This window comes from Gossypium hirsutum, chromosome A11 (assembly GCF_007990345.1).
Source record: "Gossypium hirsutum isolate 1008001.06 chromosome A11, Gossypium_hirsutum_v2.1, whole genome shotgun sequence".
NCBI lineage: Eukaryota > Viridiplantae > Streptophyta > Magnoliopsida > Malvales > Malvaceae > Gossypium > Gossypium hirsutum.
In genome coordinates this window covers 116,219,067-116,240,613 of record NC_053434.1, presented here as the reverse complement: position 1 = coordinate 116,240,613, position 21,547 = coordinate 116,219,067, and the positions used below count along the sequence as shown (strand labels likewise).

The following is a 21,547-nucleotide window of genomic DNA, read 5'->3' as shown; positions in this document are numbered from 1 at the left end:
TCCATTGTGGCTGGAGAATTAGACTTATTAACTGGGCAAATCCTCACCTACTCAAACTCCACCTGTTTTGGAGTACACTCCACCTGCTGTGGAGTATCGCTTGTCTGAATATCTTCATCTGCTACCTTTTTCAATGTGGCAGATTCATCAAAGGTAACATCTTTGCTACAAATCATTTTCTTTGTGTCGAAGCACCAAAGACGAAATCCCTTTACTCTAGAGGTGATTCCCATAAAGAGAGCTTTCTTTGCCCTCAGATCTAATTTTGACTCCTTCACATGGTAATATGCAGTGGATCCAAACACATGTAAGGAATCATAATCTGTAGTCATTTTTCCAGACCATACCTTCATAGGAGTTTTTCTTTCTAATGTAGATGATGGTAAACGATTAACAAGATGGCCAGCGTATGTCACAGCCTCAGCCCAAAATTGCTTGCCCAACCCAGCATTGGACAACATACACAAAACTTTCTCCAGCAATGTTCGATTCATACGCTCTGCCATTCCATTCTGCTGTAGTGTATCCCTAACTGTGAAGTGTAAAACAATACCATACTCTTGGCACACATCGAAGAACGGATCACTTTTATATTCCCCTCCATTTTCCGTCCTAAGTCGCTTGATTTTCTTGCCAGTCTGGTTTTCAATCATAGTTTTCCATTTAAGAAAAACACCAAGCACTTTATCCTTAGTTCTCATGGTATACACCCAAACTCTTCTGGAAAAGTCATCAACAAAAGTAACAAAGTAGTGTTTTCCTCCCAATGAAGGTGTTTTGGAAGGCCCCCACACATCTGAGTGAACATATTCCAAAATACCTTTTGTATTATGGATAGCAGTGCTGAATTTCACTCTCTTTTGCTTTCCCAGAACACAATGCTCACAAAATTTTAACTTGCAAGCCTTTACACCTTTCAGCAATCCTTGCTTTGCCAGAATTTACAAGGATTTTTCACTGGCATGTCCCAACTTCATATGCCACAACTGCATTTAGTCCAATTCTTTGTTACCGGAAGCTGCAGCTACTGCTCCAATAACTGTACTACCTTGGTAGTAATACAAGTTATTTTTCCTGATGCCCTTCAATATCACAAGTGCGCCAGATGTCACGTTCAAAACCCCATCTCTCTTAGTAACAACTGAACCATTGGATTCCAAGGCTCCCAATGAGATGGGATTTTTCTTCAAACTGGGCACGTACCGAACATCAGTCAGAACTCTGTTTAATCCATCTTGATTCTTTAATTGGATTAAACCTATCCCAACAGTTTTACAGGCATTTTCATTGCCCATATAAACAACTCCTTCATTTAGTTCTACTAAATCAGAAAACTATTCCCGGTTAGGAGACATATAATAGGTACAACCAGAATCCAATATCCACTTATCTGAATGGAACGATGATGATGATGCAACCAGTGACAGTTCAGAGTCACTGGTATCATGCTTTGCAACACAAGCATCTACAGCAGCTTTTCCCTTATTCTTTAGCTTTGGACAATTTTTCTTCCAGTGGCCTTTCTCATGACAAAAGGCACATTCATCTTTCCCAAGTCTGGACTTTGACTTTGATCTCCCCTTCTGAGTTTTTCTCTGAGTGTATGAACGGCCACGGACTACTAAAGCTTCTGTGTCTCTGATTGAGTTTTTCTATTTGTCCTTCTTTCTCTGTTCATAACTGTATAAGGCCACATAGACTTCACTCAGAGATATATCACTCTTCCCGTGAAGTAGAGTAGTTTCTAGGAACTCAAACTCCTCAGGAAGTGACCCCAACAGCATCAAAGCCAAATCTTCATCTTTGTATGTCTCATCCATACTTAGCAAATCAGTGACTAACTGATTAAATTTGGTGATGTGATCATTCATTGTGGTACCTCGGACGTAAGTGAAACGAAATAGTCTTTTCTTCAAGTGGAGCTTATTCTAACTATTTTTCTTCAAAAAATTTTCTTCAAATGCCACTCACAACTTATTTGCAGAAGTCTCCTTTGAAAAAGCATACCTCTGCTCTCGAGAAAGGCATGATCAAATTGTGCCACATGCCAACCAATTGATCGCCTTCCAATCTTTCTCCTGTACATCATCTGGCTTCTTTTCATCAATGGCAATGTCTAGACCCTGCTGAAAAAGGGCATCTAGAACCTCACTTTGCCACATACCAAAATGGCTCGTGCCATCAAAGATCTCCACGACCAATCTTGCATTTGCAATTGTCGGTATTGTCCACATGGACGATGTTGAAGCTCCTAAACCGTCCGTTGTCTCCATAATCTTTCAATATACCTAAGGAACTCTTTTCTGATGTGGAAGATCAGTTTAAACTGCAACCACAGAGCATACTATGATTAACCTTCGGCTCTTGATACCACTTGTTGTTCTAATAGGGTTGGAAGCATGTAAATTATTGTACTAAAAAATCACACAAAGTTCAATTCTCAGGAAAGAGAGGTGGATCACATGGATCTCTTAAGTACCAAGTCTTTTCTTAGTCAGAATATCCCTTCTTTCCTAATTTAATAGCACAATTAAATACTACTATTATACCCTCAAATATTGAAAGAGAAATAGGACAAGAAAGAACACAAGAGTTTTAACGAGGTTCGATAAATTATACCTACATCCTCGAGCACTAACACCAGATGATAACTTCACTATCTCCAAAATATTACAAACAAATAGAATTCCTTAAGAATTCTCAAATGGGAGAAGAGAGAAAACTAAGAGAGAAAGAATGGTTGGGATTATTTGAAATGAGAAATGGGAAGGCCTATTTATAGTTGAAATCCAAGGATCAAACCATAAATAGCCCATTATCTCAAGGACCAAAAAAGAAAATATCCCATGCCAATTTTTCAAAGTCATTTACGGTGCTAAACTTGCACCTCTTATTTTGACATTTTAGTCAAAATTTGATGGCTGCCATAAATGGTAATAATCTGCAAAAATTTTGATGCTGCAAAACCATGCAATTTTCAACTATTTACCATGCAATTGTCAACACTCCTGATAGGAGATTTTTATCAATGTAAAGCACTTCCACCCATTCCGTACTTGATGAATTACAGACTAATTCAAAAAGAGATCCTGAAAATGAATTATTTGATAATATTAAATATCTTAAAGCAGGGAATACTCTTGGCAATTGGCCTCTAAATCGGTTTGAACTTAAGTCAACAATGTGTCTCACGTTCAAATATGAAATTTCTCCAGTACATTGATTATAGGAAAGATTTAAATATGCAAATTGAGTGGGAATATTCAAAAACCAAGTGGGCATGACATTTGAAATTCCTGCATCAGACATATCTAACACAGACAACTTCTTTTGGAACTTTAACCATTGGGGAAACTTCGGGCCAAGATGCCAGTGACCCAATTCAATAATTCCACATTGAAATGGGGGAATCCAGCTTGAGTTTGGTTCAAATCTAAGTCTATTGTGTGATGCCTTCAGGGTTGTCAATCTCGTGAGATTAAAAAAATGAGTTTCTAATACAACTCCTTTCAATAGATTATACCCAAAATACAAAGTTTCCAAACCAGTTGCCCAAAACATAGAGGAAAAGTACCATTTAATTGATTTTCTGAAATATTTAAGAACTTTAAAGATGATAACTCCCTTATTGATGATGGAATGGGACCAGAAATTTTGTTTTGAGCAAGGGAGAAGTAAGATAGATTTTTGAACTGCCCAAGTTGATCAGTTAAATGGCCATAAAATTAGTTATTAGTTTTAGGAGCCACACAGGTTAGACATACGGCTGCGTGAGCCACACGGGCTGCCGCACGACCATTTGTTAGACCTTGTCGAAATCACAAATCACACTCCAAACCTACGAGAAAATGCATTTGTAGATTTTTCGGGCATTCTAAGACCTATGGGGAGCGAGCCGCCATAGAATATTTAAGAAAACAACTCAAAAAACACATTGAAGCTGATTCTGAAGTAGATTTACATCAAGATTGAATATTCCCTTTTGATTTCTTTGGAGATTATTATGAGTTTCTTGGTTTCTTGTGGTTATACTGTCTTTGGGATGTTTTTATTTGCTATCAGGAACTAATTTTCTAAATACCTAGAGAGATGAACCCTATGATGAATTTTGTTATTTGATTTCGATTTTTACGTAATAAATACTTGGATCTTGTTCTTAATTATGTGTGCTTAATTCTTGGTTTAATATTTCTAGAATATTAAATCTTGTTTGATGTGTTTAAATTAGAGGAGAAATAAACCCTATTTAAGAGTAGATCTAACGTAATTGAGTGGAGTTGCATGTAGTAATAAGGGAATTCAAAGATCAAGTTAATGCAATAATAGAGGTTTTAATTAGAAAAAAATTTTAATTAATCAACCTAGAGTTAGTTGCTTTTAGTCTTGAAGACAGATATTAACATAATTTAGGGATTTCTATGGATCAAGATACTAAGTGAATAAATTGTGTAATTTAGATTGATATTGATAGATGAAATTTAGGTGAATTCTTTCTTAGGTATTGTTTCGCTTCTTGGTTGTTTATTTGACTATTTTTCTGATTTGTTCTTTTTCATATTTGTAGTTAATTAATTTAGTGAATTTTAGTTTCAATCAATCACTCCAATTATTCGGTTAAATAATAAAAAGATAGTAATTACTAGTAATTTTAGTCTTCATGGGAACAATATGTAACGGCCCACATTCCAGTGGTGTTGAAATAGTAATTCGATATCACTAAATCTGAAAAATTAGTAGAAAATACTATTAATTTAATGAAATAAGTTAGATGTGAAGTTAGAAAAATGATTGAAATAGTGAATAGTATTTTATAATAAATACTAAATAATTTGAAAGTGAAAACGAGGTATCGAGACCTCGGCATATTAAGCCGAGCTGTAAATATTTTTATAAATATTTATGGAGTGTTAGTAAGTTAGTATTAAAGTTTCGTCAAGAAATTTTAAGGTTTCGGTAGTCAATTGGGTAAAAAAGACTAAATTGAATTAAGTGTAAAATTGTGAAATGTGATTAAATAGCCTAGTATAATTAAAGGAAGACTAAATAGGCAATTAAACACCTATTATTGGGCTGGACGACATGTGTGTGCAGGAAATATTGAAATTAGGTGTGAACAGGGGGTAAAATTGGAAAAGAAGTAAAAATTTAATAGTTAAATAATGGGCTGTAATTGGAAATCTAGAGATTTCTTCAATTTTTTTCATCCTCTTCAGCTAAAAACAGCCATTGAAAAAACCTTAGATCTGGTTTTTCATATTTTTACTGCAAGTAAGTTCAAATCTTGATTATTTCTTGAAATTTTTGTGTTTTTGGGACTTTTATAACTAGGTCATATCATCTAATTCATTAGTTTTTGATTTCATGGTTGATTTTTAAAGTTTACATGAATAAGTACTGGAAGTTTATGATGATTTAGCATGAAATTAAAGCTTTAATTTGTTTATATGCTGATTTTATTGAAAGAATTATATAGAAAGTGAATATTTGGGGACCTAATTATAAAAAAGCTTGAAATTAGGGTTTTATGTGGAAATTTTAAATTTCAATGGTTGTGAAGTAATTTAAAATGTCTAAGGAAAGTGTTAATTGAGAAGAAAAGGTTCTATTGATGAGTTAATTAGTCAGGGACCAAATTGTGAAATTTGGGGTAAAAGTGTAATTTTGAGAATTAAAGGGTATAAATTGTGAGATAAATAAAATTGAAATAAATTCTAATTAATGAATGATTTTGCAATTATAGATCAAGAAATCGAAGTGAATTTTGGAAAGGAGAAAATAGTCGAATAATTTTATCGAACTTCTACAACTATTGCAAATTAGCCCAGGTAAGTTCATGTGGTTAAATTTTAGTGATCATTGTTATTCTTATGAATTTTATAATGATTTATACTATATAATTATGATAAAACCATGAATAATGTAAAAATATGAAATTGAAGAAATGATCAAATTGAATGAAATATCGGATTGAGTACTTCTGTCCAGTGACAAACGATGAATTGACGGAAAAAGACCATGGTTGGACCATGTCAACAAGTGATAAGCGATATCCATATAATACCATAATTGGGCTATGGCATCGAAAAACAAGTGATAAGTGATTCCCGTATAAGACCATAGCTGGGCTATGGCATTGGAGAAAAGTGATAAGTGCTTTCGTGTAAGACCATATCTGGGATATGGCATTGGTATGATATATGACTCGTGTAAGACCATGGCTGTGCCATGGTTTCGGAAAGTGAAATGTGATCATGTGCAAGTCCATAGTTTTACTATGGCAAAGTGAAAATGAAATACTCAATTTCGTATAGTTTCTTAATTTGAAAAGAGATGGTAAACAATAAATGGGCCCAAAAGAATGAAGTTTAAGTGTGAATAATATTAAGTAAAATCGACTGGTTTGTGAATGACAGGAGAAATTAGTGAATTGTATAATATACCAATGCTTTACCATATTTGGTAAGTTTATGTTCTAAGCCTAAGAACTTACTAAGCTTTCACAAGATTTAACATAAACTGCAAATGTAAAAGATTTTGCTAATGGGTTATGACTCGGAAGATTGATATCAAATTGGGACGAATTAATCAACTTGACTTGGAATATAATATGCTAAAATGTTATAGTCTTGAACTAGTTATGGAACTTATTTAAATGGACTTATGCAGTATAAATAATTTACTTAATAGGATGTTTTGCATAGGTGTAATTATTTAGTGTTTTCATTAACTTATTCGCGTTGATATTAAATTTATAGAAATACCATTGAATTGATTACTCGGCATATGATTTGTTTTATGTGTACAGGTTAGGTTACATTCAAGATCTTGAATTTTGGCTTCAACATCCAGAGAAAATCCTAGACTCAACAAAATTGGTATATTTCTGTTTTTAAATAGTTTGCCATGTACCTATCTAGTTGAGTCACTGTTAGTATATCTTTATGTTTATATGAACTTTAGTATCAAATTAGTATTTATTGAATTTAGATAATAGTGTCATTATATGCTCATAAGTAAGTTATATGAATTGTGATGTTTCTTTGTATCTAAATTAATTGCAGTTGCCTTCGAAACGAATGTGACGCACTAGAGCTTGAACCCGGCGATCGGGTCGAGTATGGGGTGTTATATATAGAGAGGTCCTTACGCTTTTGTCAAAAGTCAAAATAAAGTGTCACGTGTCATCATTCAATTGACTAATATACCACATCAACAATCCATTAGTGGATTACGAAATTTTTAACTGTAGTAACTAATTCAAACAATTATCTTAATTAGAGTGACTAAATTGAAAAAAAATTAGAGAGACCAAAATAGGACAAATACTATTTTAGAATGTTCTTAGGTACAGTTTACCATTATACTTTTATGCGTGTCTAAATTTACTAATTTTTTTAGAGAAAATAAATTCATTAATGAAAAAGTCACAAAACAAAAGTGAACACAAAGAGGAGACGAACTACTAAACCCGAGCCAACAGGCTCACCCTATACACCGAAAACCTACCGTTCACAATCCTCACTCTTATCAACATAAAAATAATTTCAACATTCTTAAAAAAAATGCAAGAGGAAAAGTATCTCATTCCTTGTGATCTGTATATAACAAAACCCCTCACGCAAGTGAGTGGCCTGGCTTGTTGACACACCATCGAGTATAGATGCTAATACTAATCTTTCAGCACTAGACAATCATGTAGTAGCACACCTAACTCAGATTCCTCAAATATACATGCTTTTTTTCCCATCAAACTACATACCCATAGTAGCCAATAACACATATAGTTTACCACAAGTATGGTCCAGTTTTTGATAGTATGCAATCCTCCAAGATCTAATGAAAAAAAAAGGGAGCCATTACACCCCAAAATCTCAGTACAAAGCCGAGAACTATGCTGACATAAAGCCAATTCACTTTACTTCCTTCACGGTTACTTCCATTATTTGCAGCATCAGTTGGAATACCTTTTGTTGTGTAATTCTTAGTGAGAGGAGGTTCGTAAAGATGATTGCCCACGTAAGACAAGTTTTCAAAGCTTTGAAGTTGAGTGCTTGTTGGGATTTGTCCTGTCAAGTTGTTGTAGGACACATTGAAGTGATTCAAGAAATACAAATTGGAGAAACTTGAAGGGATTTCACCATTTAGTCGATTCATGGACAAATCAAGAGATTCCATTAACTCCATGTTACCAATGTTGTCTGGTATATTTCCTGTTCGGAGATTCCCTGAAAAATTTAAAGACAATAGTCCAACGAGACTACCAATTTCTTTGGGAATCTCTCCTGTGAGATTGTTAGCTGAAAGGTCCATGCTGGTAACAAGTCCTAGTGTGGTACCATATTCATCCCCTCTTCCTTTCAACACCAACAATGCACTCAAATAAAATGAGTAAACAACTGAATACAACCCATAAACTTTTTTATTGGTTTTGTATTTTTTGGCCATTGCACTTAAATTATTGAAACATTTTGGAATAACTCAAGTTTTGAAGATAGTGAAGATCACAAATTTTGTAAAGAATATGACCATCAAAGTTATTTGATCGAAGGCTTAGAACCACAAGGTACGAGAGCTTTTCACCAATCGATGCAGGTACATTTCCATTGAAATGATTTTCACTAAGATCAAGCATAATCAATCTTGTAGAATTTTGCAATATGGATGGCAATTCTCCAAACATGCTATTGTTTCGAAGGTTTAGCACTAAAAGATTTTTATGCCCTAAAGAAGGTGGGATTTTACCCATCAAATTGTTGCTTCCCAAATTTAAATTAGCTAAACTTCCCCAATGATTCCAACAATCTGGAATTTCTCCAATGAATAGATTTGTATCAATGTCAAGAGCTTGAATCCCCGTTAACGATGGATTACAAATTAATTCAGAAAGGGATCCCGAAAATGAATTATTTGACAAAAATAAATATCTTAAATTTGAAACTAATCTTGGCGATGGACCTATAAAGTGGTTTGAACTCAAGTCAATAGAGAATGTTACATTCAAATATGAAACCTCTCCACGAAGTTGATTATAGGAAAGATTTAAAGAATCAAACTGAATGGGAAGGTTCAAAAACCAAGTGGGCAAGACATCTAAAGTTCCTATATTAGAGATATCCAAAGTAGACAATTTCTTTTGGAATTTTAACCACTGGGGAAACTTTGGGCCAAGATGCCAGTGACCCAATTCAATAGTGTGACATTAAAATGGGGGAATCCAGCTTGAGTTTGGTTCAAATCTAAGTCTATTTTGTGATGCCCTCAGAGTGTCAATCTTGTGAGAGTAGAAAAGTAGGTTTCTAATACAACTCCTTCAAATAGATTATACCCAAAACCCAGAGTTTCCAAACTTTTCAGCTGTCCAAAACATGGAGGAAAAGTACCATTTAAGTCATTTCCTGAAACATCAAAGAACTCCAAAGATAATAAATCCCTTATAGACAATGGAATTTGATCGGTTAATTGATTTTTTGAAACATCAAAGAATTTCAAATATGACATCTCCCCTATCGATGATGGAATGGGACCAGAAATTTTTTTTTGAGCAAGGGACAAGTAAGACAGATGTTCCAGAGAGGTTGGTAATCTTCCTTCCAACATATCATTATAAGAAAGATCAAGGTGAGTAACAGAGCTCAAGTTTCCAATGGCACTCGAGATTGTTCCTTATAACTGGTTTGAACTAAGACTAAGGAATTGAAGACGGTTTAAACTATATAAGGAATTGGGTATGGATGAATTGAGATGATTCCAACTAAGATCAAGAAATTCAAGAAACGAGGTGTTCCCAAAGTAATCTGGAATTGGGCCTCCCAAAGAATTATCACTAAGGTCAAAGGACATAAGACTATGAAGACTAAATTCGACTTAGGTACTGAAGAAAAGCCATTCATAGAAAGATCAAGAAAAACCAGTGGTTTTGTAGAATTAACACTGATCGGAGATGGATCATCTTCTAAACCACAATATGACAAGTGCAACTCTAACAAAGAAGAATGTTTGAATGTTACCTGTAGCCAATCATTAGCTTTAGAAAGATCCGCACCACTCAAATCAAGGTACTGCAAGGAAGAAAGTCCAGAAACCCATTGAAGACTTTTTGGTTTGATATCATTACCTCTAAGATCAAGATAATGCAACTTTGAGAGATTCCCAAGGTTATGAGGAATTCCTCCCTGGAATTGTGCATAAGAGAGATTAAGATATGTTAAACTCTCCAGCATACCCAAAAATTTTGGTATCTGTATGATACCGAAATTGTTATTGCTTAAGTCCAAAAAACTGAGATGCTTCAACTCCAACAATGAAGGACTTATGGCTGACAGCTCGTAAGGTGAAAGAGCAGCCAAGTGTAGTTGGTGGACGTGACCTGTTGAGTTATGGCAGATGACACCAATCCATTTACAACAATCCCCTCCTTCAATCCAAGAAGATAACCTGTTTGAAGGATCAATAAGATCATTCTTGAATTTCAAAAGAGCTTCTCTCTCAGTTTGGATGCAAAGTAGGTTGAAATTGGCATCACAAATGCTAAAATAGATAGCGGCAATGAGAAGAAGAAAAGGGAGTAAGGAAATTGGAAGAGGAGTTGTCATGGTTATCATTGCCATTGCTCACAACTCCAATTACACAGAGTAAGCTTAGCTAAAACACAAATATAAAGTTTCTTCCAAAACCCCAAATTTCCACAAAAATGAATTTAATTGATAATAGTCTGTCGAAAATTTCAAAACCCCAAATTTTCGTAATGAAGTTTCTTCCAAAACCCCAAATTTCAACAAAATGCTTTTAATTTCCATATAAAATTTTCTATCAAGGGAAAATTGCATTTAATTTTCCACAAAATGTAATATGAATTTTGATTACTAAATTAAAGAAATGTTATAAAATTCAGTCAAACAAAATGGAAACCGTGGTCCCTTAATTATCTCTTCATGCACCGATTGAGTCTTAGTCGGATTAGCATCGGCATTAGTATTGTCAGTGCAGGAGAACATGGGTTCAAGTGTGCTGAAGTATATTATCTTCCTATTTAAGGATTCATCAAAGGCTATGGATAGTTCTAGGCACTAATATTCACACGATATGTTATTTTAGTGTTTTGCATCCAACATTGGCTACTTAACTGCTCCAATTTTGTAAAGGGTAAACTACACCTAAGCTCACTAAATATTAGTAAGTTTACATTTTGGTCACTCAACTTTAAAATGTTACAAAATGATCACTAAAATATTCGAAAATTTTAATTTAAAGTAAAAAAAATCATTTTACCATTCAAATATAACCATTAGTTTATATAAAAAGGAATGAAATTACATATCCATACTGTAGACACTCAATTTTGTCTGGGCCCAGAAATAAGTCCAAAAACAAAAATAATAAACAAAATGAAGTCCAAGTTCAGTCCAAAATTACAAACATATAATTTGGCCCAATTGGAATGGCCCTTTACTTGAAAAGATTTAAGGTCCATCTATAAGCTTGACTGATATGGAAATATAATCTTTAAGGATATTCAATCTTAGATATGATATGCAATCTTGAAGATATGATCTTGTAATCTTGGAGATTTAATTTGTAGATATCCTTTAATCTTAACCGTTGATGTAATTGATCTGTACCGTTGGATTTGGGGAGGCTCAACTATAAATAGAGGCCTCTCCCTTCATTGTAAATCACTTGAGTTTTGGGGAAGCAATAAGAATTCCTCAGAGCATTCACTCAAATCTCTCTCCCTCTTGCGTTCTTATTTTCTACGGTTTGTTCTTATTTATTCTTTGTTCATTTTCGTTTTCAACCTTTTTTTATTTTGATTTAATCCCTATTTCCTTGATTTTTAATTCTCTTTTATATTTTATTTTTTTAATAATTTTAGTATTATATCAAACTATTTTTTATTAAATTCTATATTATTCATTGTTTTAAAAAATATATTTCATTTAATTGAAAAAGTTTTTCTTAAATAAGGCAATGTTTGGTGTTTAGAAATTCTGGAAATAGTGCTCTAACATGCTGGGTTGCGATTTTTCGTTTGACTAAATAACCAAATATCCTTTTCAAAATCATGAGATAATTTTAGTTATGAGGATTTAAAACATCGTGTCCTAACATGCTGGATGTAATGTTTGTATACTTTTGGAACAAAGTAATCTCAAGTTTCAACTTTAAATTGTTCAAGTTTTAAAATCTTTTCAAATTTTCGACATTAAGACAATAAATAATCAATTTGGTACCAATTTTGGGCGTTACGAGGGTGCTAATCCTTCCTTGTGCGTAACCGACTCCCAAACCTATTTTCTTGAATTTCGTAGACCAAAATGTTTTATAAAGGTGATCCAATCACACCTAAAAAGGTTGGTGGCGACTCCCATTTTCATTTTTCAAAAAGTCGAACCCCGTTTTTCAAACCCCTTTAAAAAAATGGTTTCGACAACTTGGTGACTCCACTGGGGACCTATAAGAGAGTCAAGTCAAAAATTGATTATTTTCTGTCTTAATGTCGGAAATTTGGAAAAAATTTAAATGTCATTTTTACATTTGTTAGTTGCATATGTTTGTTATTGTTTACGCACACATTGCATTTGCATGACCGTTGTGGTCACACCCTTAAGTTGGAGTGAGAAGCTATGCTTTTGTGAGGTTTTCACCTCCGCATGGACTAGTGGATTGCTTCCAGGATACATCCGTACCTATGTCTTCGTGAGATTTTCATCTCCACATGGCCATAGGGAAATGTGTCCCCCTAAACTAAACTTGGTCCATATGAGCCTATAATTGGTGAGGATCGAGGAATCTGCTGGTCCAGGTACCCTTGCTTTAGAACCAAACTACATATAGTGAATTTTAAGTGCTTGCCCCAGGTAGTATGATGATGACCTTTAGTGTCTACCTTTATAAGTTCTTATTTCTTATATTTTTTTATATATGTGACACTAACTTGTTTTTCTTATTTTGCTATCATTGCATGTCATTTATCATTAAAATGTGTCGATTCAAGGTTTGATTTCTGAGTTAGAAAGTTTTGTAATAGGGAACGAATATCTTAATAAAGTGGAGGACAACTCTTTCGTTTGTGCTTGGTCAGAGAAAACCCAAATAGAAAAAGGAAATAGTGTCATCGAAGGATACACATCAGAATTATGGGATTAATGGAGTAACGAAGCCAAGTAGTTGTTCTACAACAGTTATGGGGAATTGCAGTATTTGCTTGACATGAAGATAGATGAACAATTCAAGGTGAGCGTGGGGAGTACTGATGGACACTTCTACCATTACAGATGAAGATAGTCACCTCGTGGATGGTAAGGGTTTAAGACCTACAAAATTGAATTGGATGGAAAGAATTTTGCTTATGATGGTAGAAAGGCTCACTTACTATAGGACCGCTACCAATAATAATAGAAATGCAAGCCCTGATGGCCAGGACAACCCAAATGAGCATGAAAGAAAGAGATTAAAGAAGATCGTATCGTTTAAAGACCTTTAAAGTGGAGATTAGCTATGCTGCGAAGATACCCACGCAAGCAATTCAAAATGTTCTGTGGAGGCAGTATGCTGCGAAGCTGGAATGCCTACTTGTTCGCCAATCTTTCTTTCAAGGTAATCAGAGCAACTTCACAGGCATTGGAGGAGGTGTCTTTGGCTGTAGAGCTTACTTCATAGTTGAAGCTGTAATTCAAATTCAAGAGATAGCTGATCATTTACAGATACTGGTAGAAAGGGCAAGCACGTTGAGCACCAATATGAGCTACAGTCAGATCGTGGTCGAAAGTTAGCTTTGTTATTAGATAGGGTTAAGACTTTGGGACTACGGGCGAAAGCGTATTTGTAATTCGTTTTATGAAAAGATTTTTGTTCCTTAAATAACATTTTCTAAAATGAAACTGAATCAGAATCGATATCCTTTTGCATTCATGCATTTGCATCTAATAGCATCTCATCGCATCATTTGCATTCAAAATTAGTTAAAGTTATCAAAAAGAGAAAAAAAAGAGAGAGAAGAGGGTCACGGCTGAGTGAAAAAGAAGTTGAATGGGAATTAACAACATTCCCTTACATATCCCCAACTTTTGTGTCAGGAGGGATAGCTTACCCGGAGAAGGGGGTGTTTGGAAATGAAAATCATCAATGAGGAAGAGATTGAACAAAGAAACCTTGAGGGCATTCGCCCTTACGAACCGAAAAGTTCTTTAAACAATTGGACTACAGAAGAACTTCCTGTAATCTTTAGGAATTTTACGGAGTAATATTCAGAACACTCTTATTGCTCTAAAGCCTGGGAGTAATGAGATTTCTTTTGAGAAGTGGGCTTATGTTCAGACATTTTCATTTTCAATAAAACATACTTTTATTATTTATCTGAGTAAATACTCTTTCATTCTGATTCTTTTGACCTTTGGCATTCTTTATAAATTTTCATTTCATGTAAATAGTCATTCTTGAATTCATTTATTCCTTGTATATTCTTTTGTGTGCCTATCATAGATCCCTAGATATCAATGACACGGGCAACGATACTACAGATTCAGAGTTCCTTTTGAGTGCGATATGTGTTTAGAGGAATCTCAGTACTTTGAAGGTGACAGAAATTGTGACTTGTTTCTGAATTTATTGAAAATGGTTTATACCCCATGAAGCGGTGGTAGGAAATATATCCTTAGAGGAAGGAAAGATTGCAAAATTGGAATTAGCTGAGGAGACAAGACAAGACCTTGTTGAGACTATTATGGGAATTCAAAAATGTGGTCCAAAAACGCATGCAGGAGGATTTGCAATTGCCAGAATAAACATGAGGTTTTGGGGCACTATTGGTCCACCATGAAAAGGGATCGCATCAGTTGTACAATGAATGCCAAATTTAAGGGAGTCAAGACTTATGGGGCATGTATGTTATGGGCCCGAGCTCATCAAAAGTTTCAAGCTAACAATGACTCATCTTTGTGGACGTAAACTATTCCATTAAGAGGGGAAACAGCTTCATATACCAATATTACAAAGTCAAAAGTCATCCATTTCAAAAAAAAAAGAAAAAAGATTATATATAACTATACAATGCCAAAAGTTTGCAGTCTTTTTAAAGATAATGCGCCATACCACAGTACAACAAAGGTTTCCAAAAGAAAAGAAAAGAAGAAAAAAAATTACAGAAGATGATCGAGACTGGTAAAAATTGGCATAAGAAACTACCGCCTACTCTCTATGCTTACGCTGGGGCAAACAACTTCAATTTCAGTTGTTTCAAAGGTTCTAACCATTATCCATGGAATGGGTGCATTGTTTGGCTTTTCTGAGCAGTCTAATGTGCCGTTAATAGCTGCGATGGCTAGCTCCAGGCGGTGGCCATTGATTTCTAGCTATGATGCATCAGGCTGTATGCAGTCTTTGAAGCTTAAAATGATAGATTCTTTCTTCAAAACCAGTTCTAACAAAGTGGATGACGGTATCATGAAGGAAGCTCTCTTAGACTTCTATACAAGTTTAGGGAAAAAGAAACCTGATCAAATCATTATTTTCAGGGATGGGGTTAGTGAGTCTCAATTTAATCAAGTTTTGATCAAGTTGTTGAGGCTTGCAGGTTCCTTGACGAGAAGTGGAACCCTAAAGATTGTGGTCATTGTTGTACGAAAAACCAGCATACCAAGTTTTTTTTTTTAGCAGGGATCTCCTGACAATGTGCTACATGGTACTGTCATTGACAACAAAGTATGTCATCCAAAGAACAATTATTTTTACCTTGGTACCCATGCTGGAATGATTGGAATCACGAGGCAGACCCACTATCATGTTCTCTTAGACCAGGCTGGGTTTTTGGCTGATGATCTGCAAGAGTTTGTTCATTCTCTATCCTATATGTATCAAAGGAGCACCACAGCCATATTTTTTGTGGCTCCTATATGCTACACTCATTTGGCACCTTCATAGTTGGGGGCAATTTATAAAGATTAGGGATGCTTCACAAACATCATCGAGTCATGGTGGGATGTATACTCCGGGAGTAATCTCTGTACCTCAGCTTTCCAGGTTGAAGGATAAAGTCAGTAACTTCATTCTTGTCTGCTGAGAATCATTGAACCATCTTTTTGTAGGGTTTGATTGACAACAGCCAGGACTGCTACTAGGGCAATCCCTTTCTCATGGGTTTATGAATCAAGATTTTTCCTCCAAGCTTTAATGGAGTCAAGAATTGAATACCTCTAGTAAACTTAACTTGAAAGTATTCATCCTAAGCAAATGTACCAAAAATGGATGACACGGGCTTATGACAAAGAAGGTTCGTCCAAAAGAATTTTATAAAGGAAACCTTGTGCTGAAAGATATCCTTCTCATGCAAAAGGATGTCGAATTGGAAAGGGCCATATGTTGCGAAGAGGGCTTTCTCTAGAGGTGCACTGATTTTGACAAGAAATGATAGGAAGAATTTATCTAATCCAGTGAATTCAGACTCGGTCAAGGAGTACTTTGTCTGAAGGAGAAGGGAAGCCCAGGTGAAAACCCGCAAAGGGCACTTTGGGACTTTTATTTAAAAAAAGGGAAAAAAAGAAAAGAAAAAGAGAAAAATAAAAAAAATAAAAAAAAAAAGAAAAAATGGAGAGGCCAAGGTGAAAACTCTTAAAGGGCGCCTTGAGACCAAAGGGGTTTTGAGTTGAAAACCCGAAAGGGCAGCTCAAATTTGGAAAGTCATGCAGTGACATTGCTATACTGGATTTGACGAGAAGTGAAGTACGTTACACATCGAGGCATCAACGAATTACTTTGGATCTTTTAAATACATGTTGAACTCCAGAAAGTCTTCATGGAGCTGGTGTATAGTCGCTCAAGCGGCGATATCTGGGGCATCTAATTTCTGTCCTATTTACTATCTTTGGATTCTTTTTCTTCGCAAAGATATGTTCTCAGTTTAATCTTTTTGCATTCCTTCCAATAATTTTTCCAAATCTAATTATCCTCAGGATCAATTTATTTGTCTCCCATTATTCATAAAGCATGTTACATTGAAATAATGATAGATGATGAACTAAAATATCTTCACAAGCGAAGTTTTGCATATTACTCTAGAAATTTCTAGATAATACAAGAAACTAAAACAAGACAATTGTTTAAGGAATTCTCATATGTATGGGTTGGAGATACTCGAGAGATTTTCTTCTTCAGTCCAAAAGGTGGTTGGACGGTTTAAGCAATATTAATCTTAAGAAAGGATCATTTCATAAACATCTTCAGTGGGTCGTAACATTCGGGGAATGGTATAGTAGACCAAATTGATGGAGAAGATTCGAGGCATACGAGCAGAGTATGATTGATATGTCAAGAAGAACGAGGTGGAAAGCTCGATAGATGAATGAGTGATGACGTCCGAAATAGGAGTCATTCTCATAAACATTTCGCATTGTAATATGTCTAATTAGGAGCATTTGACTCATTTCGATCATGGCATCTTAATTATTTGGCATAAGCATAAATTCCAGGAAATCAATTTTACAAGTGGATTCCCAGTGGACAATGTAGCAAGATTGATTGAAAATTACAAAATTCAGCGCCTTAATCCCCTAAGCAATTGGGTAACAGGTTAAATTTGCAGATCTTATCTCCCTAAGCAGTAGTGGAGTAGATCAAAGACTCGCCTTAATCCCCTAAGCAGTAGGGTAACAGGCTAAAATTACAGATCTTATCTCCCTAAGCAGTAGTGGAGCAAATCGAAGACCCGCCTTAATCCCCTAAGCAGTAGGGTAACAGGCTAAAATTACAGATCTTATCTCCCTAAACAGTAGAGGAGCAGATCGAAGATGATGCGCCTTAACCCCCTAAGCAGTAGGGTAACAGGCTAAAATTACAAATCTTATCTCCCTAAGCAGTAGTGGAGTGGATTGAAGACTCGCCTTAACTCTCTAAGTAGTAGGGTAATAGGCTAAGATATAGCAGATCTGATCTTCACGTGTTTACGCTGAAGCGGATCTAAGCAGATTTGGTGTCTCTGTATTGTCAGAGAGCAGATTGAAGACAACAGATTTGGCGTTTCTGTATTGGCAGAGAGCAGATCGAAGATGACTGATTTGGCATCTCTGTATTTGGTGGAGAGCAGATCGAAGACATAGCTGATTTGGCTTTCATGTGTTTACGTTGAAGCAAATCTAAGATGATTTTGCATCTCTGTATTGGCAGAGAGCAGATCGAAGATAACAAATTTGGCATCTCTGTATTGGCAGAGAGCAGATCAAAGATGACAGATTTTGCATCTCTGTATTCGGCGGAGAGCAGATCGAAGACATAGCTGATTTGGCTTCCACATGTTTACGTTGAAGCAAGTCTAAGATGATTTGGCATCTCTGTATTGATAGAGAGTAGATCGAAGATAGCAGATTTGGCATCTTTGTATTGGCAGAGAGCAGATCAAAGATGACAGATTTGGTATCTCTGTATTTGGCGGAGAGTAGATCGAAGACATAGCTGATTTGGCTTCCACGTGTTTACGTTAAAGCAAGTCTAAGATGATTTGGCATCTCTGTATTGGCAGAGAGCAGATCGAAGATAACAGATTTGATATCTCTGTATTGGCAGAGAGCAGATCGAAGATAATAGATTTGGCATCTCTGTATTGGTAGAGAGCAGATCGAAGATAGAAGATTTGGCGTCTCTGTATTGTCAGAGAGCATATCGAAGAGAAGAACGACAGATTTGGCATCTCCTTATTCGACGGGGAGCAGATCCAAGATGATTTGGCATTCCTGTATTTACAGGGAATAGATCGAAGACATAGCAGATCTAACATTCCTGTGCTTACAGCGAAGCAGATCAAATATTTTAACATGGCATCCCTGTGTTTATTGGGAACAAGTTGAAGATAGCAGATTTGGCATCCCTGTGTTTACAGGGAACAGATCAAAGACATAGCAGATCTGACATTCCTATGCTTACAGCGAAGAAGATTGAAGATTTCAGCATGGCATCCCTGTGTTTATAGGGAACAAGTTGAAGATAGTAGATTTGGCATCTCCATATTCGACGGGGAGCAGATTAAAGACATGGTAGATCTGACCTTCATGTGTTTACATCGAAGCAGATCCAAGATGACAGATTTGGCATCTTTGTATTAGACGGGGAGCAAATTGGAGATAACAGATTTGGCATCTCTGTATTAGACGGGGAGCAGATTAAAGAAGCAAATTTGGCGTCTCTGTATTAGACGGGGAGCATATCAAAGATAGCAGATATCGCCTTCCTAAGTTGCAGTGAAGCAGATTGAAGCCGTCAAGAGGCCATTTAAAGAAGATCAAGGATCAAGAACTCTAGACTCGGCGAGCCCGGGCAAAATTGGTCCTTTTATAGTCTTTGTTCTATTCCTGTTACACAGCAATGAGCAAAGAGGGGCAGCTGTAGACACTCAATTTTGCCCAGGCCCAGAAATAAGTCCAAAAACAAAAATAATAAACAAAATGAATTCCAAGTTCAGTCCAAAATTACAAACATATAATTTGGCCCAATCGGAATGGCCCATTACTTGAAAAGATTTAAGGTCCATCTATAAGCTTGACTCATATAGAAATATAATCTTTAAGAATATGCAATCTTAGATATGATATGCAATCTTAGATATGATACAATCTTAGATATGATATGCAATCTTAGATATGATATGCAATCTTGAAGATATGATCTTGTAATCTTGGAGATTTAATTTGTAAATATCCTTTAATCATAACCGTTGATGTAATTGATTTGTACCGTTGGATTTGGGGAGGCTCAACTATAAATAGAGGCCTCTCCCTTCATTGCAAATCACTTGAGTTTTGGGGAAGCAATAAGAATTCTTTAGAGCATTCACTCAAATTTCTCTCCCTCTTGCGTTCTTATTTTCTACAATTTGTTCTTATTTATTCTTTGTTCATTTTCGTTTTCAACCTTTTTTTATTTGGATTTAATCCCTATTTCCTTGATTTTTAATTCTCTTTTATATTTTATTTTTTTTTAATAATTTTAGTATTATATCAAACTATTTTTTTATTAAATTCTATATTATTCATTGTTTTAAAAAATATATTTCATTTAATTGAAAAAGTTTTTCTTAAATAAGGCAATGTTTGGTGTTTAGAAATTCGGGAAATAGTGCCCTAACATGCTGGGTTGCGATTTTTCGTTTGACTAAATAACCAAATATCCTTTTAATAAATTTTCAAAATCATGAGATAATTTTAGTTACGAGGATTTAAAACATTGTGTCCTAACATGCTGGATGTAATGTTTGTATATTTCGGAACAAAGGAATCTCAAGTTTCAACTTTAAATTGTTCAAGTTTTAAAATCTTTTCAAATTTTCGATATTAGGACAGTAAATAATCAATTCGGTACCAATTTTGGGCGTTACGAGGGTACTAATCCTTCCTTGTGCGTAACCGACTCCCGAACCTATTTTCTTGAATTTCGTAGACCAAAATGTTTTATAAAGGTGATCCAAACACACCTAAAAAGGTTGGTGGCGACTCCTATTTTCATTTTTCAAAAAGTCGAACCCCGTTTTTCAAACCCCTTTAAAAAAATGGTTTCGACACATACTACTACAGTAACAGCTAGGGATAAAGAGTAAGCAAAAACAAAAATACTGTTCACATACATTAGGGGAAAGGGAGTTTCCTCCAAGACACCAAATTTTCAGCTTGAATTTTCCAAAAAAGCATTTATTGTTTCTAATTTTGGATAATAGTAGCAACTGTGGATAATAGTTACCTTTTTTTTCTCTACTTAAATAACGTGGAAATTACAAGCTTTAAAATTCCACAACTTTAGAAAGAGAAATAGACATAAAATTCCACAACTCAGTTAACTAAGTTATGGAGTAAGTCCCACGACCACCCCATGCTTTGTTTCTTTTCTAATATTTGGTAAAAACACCATAAAGGTCTCCTACTAAGAGTTAGATTGTATTTTATGCCTTTTACCTAAAAAATAAGTAAATTAATCTTTGTAGATTATATTACAGAACAAATTAGTCGTTTCTATTACAAATTTGATCCATTTTACCTATTAAAAATTGGTATAACTAACAAAATAATCAGACAGTTGCATGTGACGTGCCATGTATAGGGACTAATTTGGGATAACATACAAGGATTGTTACGAAATGGATGAGATGTTTAGCAGAAATACTAAATATCTCTTTGAATTAACACACAAAGATTAGTTTCCTACACTCACTACAAGAAAATAGACTTTTAGCGGCCTTTTTTTTAGCCTTTAGCGGCGCTTTTTAAAACACCACAAAAAACGCTGCTATAGGTAACGCCACAAAAATTTGTGGCGTTTATTGAAAAAAAGTGCCGCTAAAAGTGCTACCTTTTTAGCGGCATTTTCTAAAAAACCGCCGCTAAAAGTGCTGCCTTTTAGCGACGTTTTCTAAAAAACCACCGCGAAAAGTGCTGCCTTTTAGCGGCGTTTGCTAAAAAAGCGCCGCTAAAAGTCATGGCTTTTAGCTGCGCTTTTTTAGCAAACTCCGCTAATTTTGGCAGATTTGCATTTTTTTCTCCAATATCCAGCTCTTCCTGCATTAAAATCCAACCAA

The 21,547-nt window shown here is 35.2% G+C and overlaps 1 protein-coding gene across 1 annotated transcript; it reads right to left on the bottom strand.

Annotated features, from left to right (window-relative positions):
* Positions 1-2,985: 2,985 nt before the first annotated feature.
* On the bottom strand, positions 2,986-10,607 carry LOC107954309 (receptor-like protein EIX2). Its single transcript, XM_041082164.1, has 5 exons — positions 9,776-10,607; positions 9,381-9,662; positions 7,879-8,354; positions 3,546-3,692; positions 2,986-3,453 (listed from the first exon to the last, which is right to left on the bottom strand). Exons 1-5 carry the CDS (start codon positions 10,605-10,607, stop codon positions 2,986-2,988), a joined length of 2,205 nt encoding a protein of 734 aa, XP_040938098.1.
* Positions 10,608-21,547: the final 10,940 nt, after the last annotated feature.

Bases quoted from the DNA above. Each gene is read 5' to 3' on its own strand.
- LOC107954309 (XM_041082164.1), bottom strand. From the start codon at position 10,607: ATGGCAATGATAACCATGACAACTCCTCTTCCAATTTCCTTACTCCCT. The intron at 9,663-9,775 runs GTTTCTTGAATT...ACCAGTTATAAG, and splicing joins GATTACTTTGGGAACACCTC to GAACAATCTCGAGTGCCATT. The intron at 8,355-9,380 runs GTACTTTTCCTC...TGGTGTTGAAAG, and splicing joins TTCAGGAAATGACTTAAATG to GAAGAGGGGATGAATATGGT.